General features: G+C 45.9%; 1 protein-coding gene across 1 annotated transcript; it reads right to left on the bottom strand.

The window, feature by feature from the left end:
- Positions 1 to 6,703: 6,703 nt before the first annotated feature.
- LOC123065717 (uncharacterized) lies at positions 6,704 to 8,219 on the bottom strand. Its single transcript, XM_044488947.1, has 3 exons — positions 7,985 to 8,219; positions 7,687 to 7,862; positions 6,704 to 7,610 (listed from the first exon to the last, which is right to left on the bottom strand). Exons 2-3 carry the CDS (start codon positions 7,858 to 7,860, stop codon positions 7,296 to 7,298), a joined length of 489 nt encoding a protein of 162 aa, XP_044344882.1. The 5' UTR covers positions 7,861 to 7,862; positions 7,985 to 8,219; the 3' UTR covers positions 6,704 to 7,295.
- Between the last annotated feature and the right edge of the window lie 3,270 nt (positions 8,220 to 11,489).

Below are 11,489 nucleotides of genomic sequence, written 5' to 3'. Positions count from 1 at the left end.
AACCTTTTTCTTGTAGGCATTGTTGGGCCTCCAAGTGCATAGGTTTGTAGGACAGTAGCAAATTTCCCTCAAGTGGATGACCTAAGGTTTATCAATCCGTGGGAGGCATAGGTTGAAGATGGTCTCTCTCAAACAACCCTGCAACCAAATAACAAAGAGTCTCTTGTGTCCCCAACACACCTAATACAATGGTAAATTGTATAGGTGCACTAGTTCGGCGAAGAGATGGTGATACAAGTGCAATAAGGATGGTAGATATAGGTTTTTGTAATCTTAAATTATAAAAAGAGCAAGGTAACAAGCGATAAAAGTGAGCGTAAACAGTATTGCAATGCTAGTAAACAAGGCCTAGGGTTCATACTTCCACTAGTGCAAGTTCTCTCAACAATAATAACATAACTGGATCATATAACTATCCCTCAACATGCAACAAAGAGTCACTCCAAAGTCACTAATAGCGGAGAACAAACGAAAAGATTATTGTAGGGTACGAAACCACCTCAAAGTTATCATTTCTGATCGATTTATTCAAGAGTCCGTAGTAAAATAACACAAAGCTATTCTTTTCGTTCGATCTATCATAGGCTTCGTACTAGAATAACACCTTAAGACACAAATCAACCCAAACCCTAATGTCACCTAGATACTCCAATGTCACCTCAAGTATCCGTGGGTATGATTATACGATATGCATCACACAATCTCAGATTCATCTATTCAACCAACACACAGAACTTCAAAGAGTGCCCCAAAGTTTCTATCGGAGAGTCAAGACGAAAACGTGTGCCAACCCCTATGCATAGATTCCCAAGGTCACGGAACCCGCAAGTTGATCACCAAAACATACATCAAGTGAATCAATAGAATACCTCATTGTCACCACGGGTATCCCACGCAAGACATACATCAAGTGTTCTCAAATCCTTAAACACTCAATCCGATAAGATAACTTCAAAGGGAAAACTCAATCCATTACAAGAGATAGAGGGGGAGAAACATCATAAGATCCAACTATAATAGCAAAGCTCGTGATACATCAAGATCGTGCCATATCAAGAACACGAGAGAGAGAGAGATCAAACACATAGCTACTGGTACATACCCTCAGCCCCGAGGGTGAACTACTCCCTCCTCGTCATGGAGAGCGTCGGGATGATGAAGATGGCCACCGGTGAGGGATCCCCCCTCTGGTAGGGTGCCAGAACAGGGTCACGATTGGTTTTTGGTGGCTACAGAGGCTTGCGGCAGCGGAACTCCTGATCTGGGTTATTTTCTGGAGGTTTCAGTATTTATAGGAATTTTTGGCGTCGGGAACAAGTCAGGGAGGTGCCCGAGTCGTCCACGAGATAGGGCGGCGCGTTCGGGGGGGTGGGTGCGCCCCCCACCCTCGTGGACAGCATGGAACTCTTCTGGCCCAACTCTTTTACTCCAGGGTCTTCTTTTGTTCCATAAAAAATGGTCAAAAATTGGCACGTCAATTGGACTCCGTTTGGTATTCCTTTTCTGTAAAACTGAAAAACAAGGAAAAAGCAGAAACTAGCACTAGGCTCTAGGTTAATAGGTTAGTCCCAAAAATCATATAAAATAGCATATAAATGCATATAAAGCATCCTAGATGGATAATATAATAGCATGGAACAATCAAAAATTATAGATACGTTGGAGATGTATCAATGGGCCATAGGGGAGAGAGAGGCGAGCCCACAAGGGGTGGCGCGCCCCCCCATGGGCTGTACGAATTGGACAAGGGGAAGGAGGTGCGGCCCCCCTTTCCTTCCCCCTCTCCCTCTCCTTCCCCCTTTGCACCTCCAAGAGAAGGAGGGGGGACCGACTTGGTCTAGGAGTCCTAGTCGGTTCCCCCCCATGGCACGCCCCCTAGGGCCAGCGGCCTCCCTCCTCCTTTATACACGGGGGCATGGGGCACCCCAAAGCACATCAATTGTTCTTAGCTGTGTGCGGTGCCCCCCTCCATAGTTTACTCCTCCGGTCATATCATCGTAGTGCTTAGGCAAAGCCCTGCGCAAAATTCGTAGATCACATCACCATCACCGTCACCACGCCGTCATGATGACGAAACTCTCCCTCGACATTTTGCTGGATCAAGAGTTTGAGGGACGTCATCGAGCTGAACGTGTGCAGAACTCTGAGGTGTCATACGTTTGGTGCTTGCAAAAGACGTTCGACTACATAAACCAAGTTAATCTAACACTTCCGCTTTTGGTCTATGAGGGTATGTGGACACACTCTCCCCCTCTCGTTGCTATGCATCTCCTAGATAGATCTTGCGTGGTCGTAGAAATTTTTTTGAAATTGCATGCTACGTTCCCCAACACTACACCCGTGGACAATGCATTCCCGGTACACCCATGATCTAAAACTTAGCAAAACAAATCAAAAAAATCTGAAACTTTGCGGATCCGGTTATGAGCAAATGTTTTAGGTGCTTGCAAAATTTTATGGCCAAATGAAATCCTAGAGCTTTGTATAAAATAACAAAGTTTGTGCTAAAATATAAAATCTAAAATGTGGGTGCAGAGCAAGAGATTGTATTTCATTTCATATGGAGAGCATTCGATGTTATTTGGGGACCAAACATTGCAATTTGTAAAACATTTGCTCATAAAAAATTCCATGAAGTTTCAGATTTTTTTTTTACTTTTTTACTTTAGTGTCATTGCGCGGGTGCGCTATCAAATTTTTTGAAATAAGTGCTACTTTGGAGGTTATCCCAAATTGTTGGGTATTCCTCTATCACTACACCGAGGCAAAGTGTTTTCCCACATAGTGCTGAAATTTTGAAGAAAACGTTTTGTGCAAAAGAGTGAGTGGGAGGACAATGTACCTCGACAAGGTTGCAGAATCTTCGTGATCAGGTCAAAGAAAAGAAACGCTAGAAGTGATTCTAGAATTTCCTACTGCGACTGATATAAAAGTCTTTACATGAGATGTAGAGACTTCGGTCGAACCTGCAGCTAAGCTATATAGGTTGGGCAAAATTCATATAGACCTTTGTGGTGTGTAGACGAAATATTGTTGAACAAACAATGAATATATAATACAAAAATAAGTGTTGATGGTCCCTAACTCCGCAAATTGGCTATATGCCAAAGTTATCCGAGATATTATCCATTTGTATAATTCAAGTTTAGAACTTGGTAAACCCGCCAGAAGACTTGGAGTCTGATGAAAAGTAATGGATCTACAAACTGAAAAATAAAATAAAAAATGATTTATAAAGCTTGACTTGTTACTAATAGCTTATGAGAAGATCAGGAACTTAACTATAACGAAATTATCTCATCATAGCAAAACTTAAAGCCAGTTAGGGTTAAACTTGCAATTGTTAAAAATTTCAATTATGAGATATAATAGATGGATGTCAAAATGATTTCCATGAGATGGAAATAGAACCAAGGTTGTATATGTGATACAGTCCAAGGTAGTTTTTCGATCCAGAGGATGCTAGTAAGTGTGCAAACTTCAAGAGATCCTATAATGGAATGAATAAATCATAACGGAATTGAATCTTTGTTTTGATGGAGTATTCGAATAATTTGATTTCGTCGAGGAATGCAAAGATTCTTGTATTTACAAGAAAGTAAGTGGAGTGTGATAATATTTCTAAATATTGTGTGTGCATGAAAAATTGTTAATTGGAAATTATATAAATTTCTTGACTTGAATTAAAAGTTTATTGAAACTAGTTTTTCAATAAAGTACTTAGGCAATAGAGCATTGGAATCAGGCATAGTGATCTATGGGGATAGTAGTGTCTAATCGGGCTTATCCAAAATACATATTGACAAGATACTAAAACAATGTATTATGAAAAACATCAAGAAGAGTTTATTTTCAAAGTTACATGGAAAGAGTTTTAGCGAGAATCGGTTCCTGGAATACTTATGAGCGAAATATATGATTTCAGTCACACTTGTATTCCATGTTATGTAAACAACCAGATATGTCGAGTACTCCAAGTTAGTTGTGAGTAAAGTTATCAGAATGATCAAATTGTTGATCATAGGACAATAGTGAAAATATTGTTAAGTATTGACGGTATGTTTCTCACATGCGGATAAAATTAAGAAATTGTTGTAAGAATTTACATCAATACAAGCTCATTACAGGTAGTACACACTTTTTAGGGACACACTTTTTCTACCATGCCATCCCATGCATCCTCCTCTCGTTCTTCTCATCTCCCCACGAGAAATGTGCCATTACATAAATAGTTCCTTCACAAAAAAATTAGGAATTTTAAAGACCTACATTGCATAGGTAGGTGGCTTGAAAAATAGACTTGAGAAGGATCTCCATTCCTTTGGCAGAAAGTAATTTTTCCTTCCAACCATTGATTTTCATAATAATACATTCAATTAAGTATTGGAAGCAATCGGTTTTATGATTTTATCTAATCCCACATTGGCTGGCAAGACCAAAATATCTATCATTAAGGGCATCAGTCATTATATTCCGCATGGTACATATTTGTTCTCTGATCTCCATCTTTGTAATAGAGCTAAAAAAGATGTTGGATTTATCAACACTAACCAATTGCCTCGAAGCCGCACAATATGATTCTCGAGCTGATTTTAGAGCCTCCGCACCGCGCAGGTTAATTTTTCTAAGAACGAGTGAGTCATCGGCAATGAGAAAAAATTATAATAGGTGGGGCTTTTCTGCAGACTTTCACTCCTGAAATATTTTCATTTTCCTCCGCGAGTGTGAGAAAAGCAGTCATCCCCTTCGTGCACAATAAGAATAGGTAAGGTGACAACGGGTCACCCTGCCTTAACCCCCTTATAGGCATAAAAATTTCACTTTCCTCTGCATTAAACTAAACTTGGCATTCAACTGTTGAGATGCGTTGCATATAAAATTTACCAAATTTTCACGGAAACCAAGACTCGGTATAATATCCTTCAGAAAAGGCCACTCAACTCGGCCATAAGCTTTGTGAATATCTAGTTTTATAGCACACAATCGCCCTTTACTTTCTCTTTTGTTCTTGATTGTATGGAAGCACATGTAAGCCACTAAAATATTATCCGTAATCAAGAACAAAAGATGGTGGCCTCTCGCTTTAAAGTTTTCCTACCTGATATTATTAGGCATACAATCGCTCTTTACTTTCTCTTTTGTGTTTTTGATTGTGATGGGCATATGAAGATCGTGCAAGTATTTATGGCTTACAATACCTTTCTGAAGATGTCATACACCGGGGGTGGCTCACCCAAGGGAGCCCGACCAGGCTTGACCAGGGGCCCATAAGGCCCAAGACAAGGGAGAAACCCTAAGGAGGGCTCTGGAGAGCTTCTTATCCTTCAAGACAAGGGCAGCAGCGAAGGTGATCGCATCTACCACTCCGTCAACCCTAGTCCTCCACCGCCTATACAAGGGGAGGCTAGGGAACCCTCATTTTCGATCTATTTTCAGATAGAAACCTTCGGTAGCAATCTCATACACCATTGTAACCCCTCGCACAAGGTATTCCTCCACCATGAATAATCAAAACAAGCAGGATGTAGGGTATTACTCCTCGGAGGCCTGAACCTAGGTAAAACCCTTGTGTGATCTCCCGATCTAAGACTTCCAGCTGCGCTTGGACCTCTATCGAGGGATCTGCCGGTATTTTGCACCGTCAGTTGGCGCGCCAGGCACGGGTGGTGTCGGCTGGAGACTGGTCTTAGATCGGATCTTCTTCGTGTCTCGGCGGCCTCTCGCCGTGAGAAAGCCTAATCTTAGCCTCTTAGGCTCTCTCACCTTCATCGTTGACGGAGCAGGCCGGGTCAATGTCAACCCAGCGGCCCACCCAAACACCACGACCAAGGTGAACCCAACAATTGCCATGATCACCGGCAACAAATGCATTCTCCCGAGGAGGCCCCAAGACCAACAGATCATGATGTCGCCCACGGCTTTAACGTCCACGCCACCAACCTCCATACAATCTGGCCCCCAAACTCTCTCGCCATGGGCGTCGGAACCTTACAACGGCAACAAGTGGGCGGAGCCCTCTCCCCGGATAACGGGGGCTCGGGGTTGCTCCGGCTTCATATGCCCAGAGCGGCCCGCGCAAACCTCTCAGCTCGTCGCGATTGTCTGCGGCAACTGCCTCATCGGCCACACGCCAGAGGACTGCATCGTCACCAGCTTCACCACCAGCGACAGTACAAACGTAGTCGATGTCGTGTCGATCTCTGACGACGAAAGCTGTATCGGAGAACCAATCTACTTCACGAACGACGAGGAAAGCAATATCGGCGAACCAATCTACTTCACGAACAACGACGAAAATGTTGGCCTCCCGACCATCCGAGAGGTCACCTACTCCCATCCTTGGAGCGAATCAGAGTCATCGGGTGGGAAGGGGAGCTAATTATGTCTAGACCATTAGCCTACATGGGTGCACAATATCTGCATGTATACATCGGTGGGGTCATCCATCAATAGCTCTATGTAAACTGTATTTATGTGGGAATTACACTTGTCAGTTGGACTCAACTCGTGCCTACATATTTGGGATTGCCCACGTATTTGTAATGGGGCGCTCACATACACTGCAAAGTTAGCTCCATGTATTTACTCTCTTTTTTTCGAGCAAATAACTTAAAAGGGTCTACACATTTTCCCTTCTGAAGTTGTTTGGTTGGGAAGACTGTGAAACTTAAAGGTCGAATTATACAAAGCAGCAACATGGATATACACGGCAGCAATTTCAGCAGCATCGATTATACCGAAGCTGGTGCTAAATAAGCATATAACTCATGTCTGACGATCACATATAGAGAAAATTAAGGTCGAATACATCGAAGATAGCCACAATCCATCCAGTCTAATTATATAGCAAGCAAAGCATAGCCCAAATACTCCCTCCGTCCGGGTGTATAAGTCATTCGCGTAGTTCTAGGTCATCGATTTGAGGAATTAAATATGTGTTATATGTCATGAAAAGTATACCACTAGATTTCCACACGGATGTAGTTTCTAAATATATATTTTTTGTCACATATAATACATATTTAGATAGTTAAATTATCGACCTAGAACTACGCGAATGACTTATACACCGGGACGGAGGTAGTACTAGAGTCGATCTGGATATTAACACTAGACCAGCTACTAGATTCGCAAATACGGCACTACTCCATCAATCGTCACTGCGGAATTAATGCATACTGCCCTAAATTATTCCCTAGAACTAGGCTCTCATCAGTACCTCATAAGCTGATCCACGGACATGATCCCTTGCAGCTTGCTGCTAAGCTAGCTGAACCAATAGACCGCGTACTGCACTACTGCTTGCCCCAACCATCACCTCGAAGGAGGTCGGTCAGGCAGGTCAGGTCGCGCACCACCATGTAGCAGAGGACCACGGTGTAAACGATCCAGCCGAAGATGTATCCTCCTGGGTAGGCGGCGAGGGAGATCCGGAAGTGGATGGCGTACATGCAATGGAAGAGGACAGTGACCGCGAGCGCGAGGTAGGCGAGGGCACGGCGGGCCCGGCGACGGTGGCATGGGAGCAGCAGCGCCAGCGCCGCCGCGGCCGACTGGGTTGCGGCGCAGCACAGCATCCCGACCCAGAGGCAGGGCAGAATGGATGATGACTGCAGAGGACACCATATCAACTTGGCGCATGATGAATCGGTCGCGATGTCAAGCATCCAAGGGGTAGTTAGTTACCTGGATCTGGATGCACGCGAGGTGGGTGTAGCCAGCTATGTAGAGGGATGCTTGGCTGCCGGCGATGGCGAAGGCGTTGACGAGCGCCCATGCGCAGACCAGTGGGACATCATCCCGGATCTGGTTTTGGGCCGCGCTCAGAGGCAGCGGATGAGGCGTCTTGCCGGCGTCCATGGCTGTCCAAACTCAGCAACAGCGTAGGTTAGTTCCCCTTCTCTAATTTCATGTCGCCATTCAACAGAAAGGAAGGAAGAAGAAAAGCACATTAGCAAGGTGACCGGAGATGGAGGGGACTCACCGTAGCTGGTTGGATGCAAGCGAGGTTCGTCGCCTGGCGTGCTTCTTTCCTGAAGAGGCTCGAGCTGCAATTGTAGAGCACAACGACGGTGGTGGAGGCCGGCCGGGGCTGTTTAAGTGGAGAGAGAGAAGGGTCTGGTGCACACACACACACACCGACTACGTGTCGAGCAGCCTCACTCAGAGCTGCACACACACACACACACACACACACACACACACACACACACACACACACACACACACACACACACACAGTGAGGAGGAGAGTCTGGTGCGGTTCGGCATGTAAACAAGCAAGCATGTGACGGTGTCTATCCCATGGCAATGACAAAGGGAAACTGCCGCGAAGTTGCGTCCGCCAAGGAGCTATACCCTCTTTGGCAACACGCAGTGGGACGCTTAATTTCTTTGCAGGTCTACCGAAATGTGAATGAACTACTCAGCACGCGCACATGCATACATGCATGGCACCGGCAGCAAAAGCTAGCTAGCCAAAATCTTTGCAAGCCATTCACTGGAAGCTAATGATAGGAATTCTGGCCAAGTACGCTCACTGGGTTCTGATTGAGATGGAGCTCTTCTGTGCAACAATTTATTGCTGAGAATCTTTGGTTTGGGCGAGCAAACTGGGAATGGTGTTTGATTAACTTCAGCAACTAATTCCTACGGTGACTACAAGTGGGTGTTCACAAACTCCACACCGGTGCTGCTAGGTTGGATGTTAAGAGCGCCGCCATGATGTAGATGCACTACGTTACCGTACGCCATCCTACATAAAAAGGCAATATAGCCAACATTGACCCAATTCACACGTGACAGGTTCGGTGTACCGTCATATGTAAAAATGATATGCACTGGTTGGCACCCTCCTATTACCTAATGATATGTCATATATAAAACTGATATACATCCTCTGAAGTTGATTCATAAGAAGATTACATGCTGGTTTCGCCAGATCTGGCTGCTCCTGTGTCGTCTGCACCCTTGGACTCTACGACGACTGGGGATTTGGGGTTGGGGTCAAGGTTGGTAGGAGGATGGTATGCGGCGAGGGACCGTAGGGAAGAGGGGCGAGCGCCGGTACCAAGCCTTCCTGGAATGGGCCACCGGGTCTGTGGGGAACACAAGGAGGAGCCGACGAGGTGGGTGACCTGCAAGTGTGGCTCTATGGAGAGGGAGGGGATGACTTGTTTCGGGGGAAGGTGGTTGGGGGGCGGGGTCGAGCTCAAATGGACAAATTCCACCACGCCCAATCCTAAAAACGAGAACCAAATGGCTTAATTTTTTTTATAGACAGACACGACACACCTATGACATACGCGCGGACAAACAACAAAGGACACGTCACATATGCGTCGATGACCTACCATGCCTAATTGCCAGGCGACACGGTCGAGGCCATGACATGCCAAATTTGCAGGCAGCATGGTCGATGGCCTGACACGCCAAGTTGACAGGCGGGTGGAGGATTTACCACACCTAATTGGCAGACAGCCAGGCCAAACAGAAGGGCGTACTTTTTTCGAAACGCCAAACCCTAAGGAGAATCATAAGTGAAACACGCCAAACGGATGGTCGTGTTCACTTCCAAGTTTTGACGCCTATCACCTAGGCATTTCAGTTGTACATCAGAACATCCAACTAGGACATCTGATGTATTGATGCCAGGATGCTCGGCATTGCAATAAAGCTAGATATTCTAGCAACGTATAGCGTCGTTTCATCGGGCGCGTCAGACCGGCACCACACTGGTGGCGTGACCGGCGACCGTGGACCATGACCGGTCAAGGGCGCCTTCGCGGGCGACGTGCAAGTGAGATGCCTATCAGTCAGGCATGAAAGGGGAGGGTCAGGCAACGAAATAAGTTTTTTGGGGGTTGGTGGGCGACATAAGATCATTCAGGGGTCATTTAGTAAAAGTAATATTGATGTGTGGTCCTTCCATGCACCCTGCTCCACTGATCGGTAGGGCTTTGGCTGGGCCTTTTTGTTGGGGAACGTAGTAATTTTAAAAAAATTCCTACGCACACGCAAGATCATGGTGATGCATAGCAACGAGAGGGGAGAGTATTGTCCACGTACCCTTGTAGACCGTAAGCGGAAGCGTTATGACAACGTGGTTGATGTAGTCGTACGTCTTCACGATCCGACCGATCCAAGTACCGAACGCACGGCACCTCCGAGTTCAGCACACGTTCAGCTCGATGACGATCCCCGGACTGCGATCCAGCAAAGTGTCGGGGATGAGTTCCGTCAGCACGACGGCGTGGTGACGATGATGATGCTCTACCGACGCAGGGCTTCGCCTAAGCACTGCAACGATATGACCGAGGTGGAATATGGTGGAGGGGGGCACCGCACACGGCTAAGGAACGATCACGAAGATCAACTTGTGTGTCATGGGGTGCCCCCCTGCCCCCGTACATAAAGGAGCAAGGGAGGAGGAGGCCGGCCCTAGGAGGAGGGCGCGCCAAGGGGAGTCCTACTCCCACCGGGAGTAGGACTCCTTCTTTCCTAGTCCAACTAGGAGAAGGGGGGAAAGGGGGGAAGTGGAGAAGGAAGGGAGAGGGGGGCCGCGCCCCAAACCCTTTGTCCAATTCGAACTGGGCTTGGGAGGGCTGCGCGCCACCTCCTGGCTCCTTCCCACTAAGGCCCATTAAGGCCTAATACTCTTCCCCGTATTTCCGTAACTCCCCGCTACTTCGAAAAATGCCTGAATCACTCGGAACATTTCCGATGTCCGAATATAGTCGTCCAATATATCGATCTTTACGTCTCGACCATTTTGAGACTCCTCGTCATGTTCCCGATCTCATCCGGGACTCCGAACTCCTTCGGTACATCAAAACTCATAAACTCATAATAAAACTGTCATCGAAACCTTAAGCGTGCGGACCCTACGGGTTCAAGAACTATATAGACATGACCTAGAACTATTCTCGGTCAATAACCAATAGCGGAACCTGGATGCTCATATTGGCTCCTACATATTCTACGAAGATCTTTATCGGTCAAACCGCATAACAACATACGTTGTTCCCTTTGTCATCGGTATGTTACTTGCCCGAGATTCGATCGTCGGTATCCAATACCTAGTTCAATATCGTTACCGGCAAGTCTCTTTACTCGTTACGTAATGCATCATTCCGTAACTAACTCATTAGCTACATTACTTGCAAGGCTTATAGTGATGTGCATTATCGAGAGGGCCCAGAGATACCTCTCCGACAATCGGAGTGACAAAACCTAATCTCGAAATATGCCAACCCAACATGTACCTTCGGAGACACCTGTAGAGCTCCTTTATAATCACCCAGTTACGTTGTGACGTTTGGTAGCACACAAAGTGTTCCTCCGGTAAACGGGAGTTGCATAATCTCATAGTTACAGGAACATGTATAAGTCATGAAGAAAGCAATAGCAATATACTAAACGATCGTGTGCTAAGCTAACGGAATGGGTCAAGTCAATCACATCATTCTCCTAATGATGTGATCTCGTTA

Source organism: Triticum aestivum, chromosome 3B (assembly GCF_018294505.1).
Source record: "Triticum aestivum cultivar Chinese Spring chromosome 3B, IWGSC CS RefSeq v2.1, whole genome shotgun sequence".
Classification (NCBI taxonomy): Eukaryota; Viridiplantae; Streptophyta; class Magnoliopsida; order Poales; family Poaceae; genus Triticum; species Triticum aestivum.
Note: the sequence above shows the minus strand (reverse complement) of the source record. Positions and strands in the feature narration are given on the sequence as shown.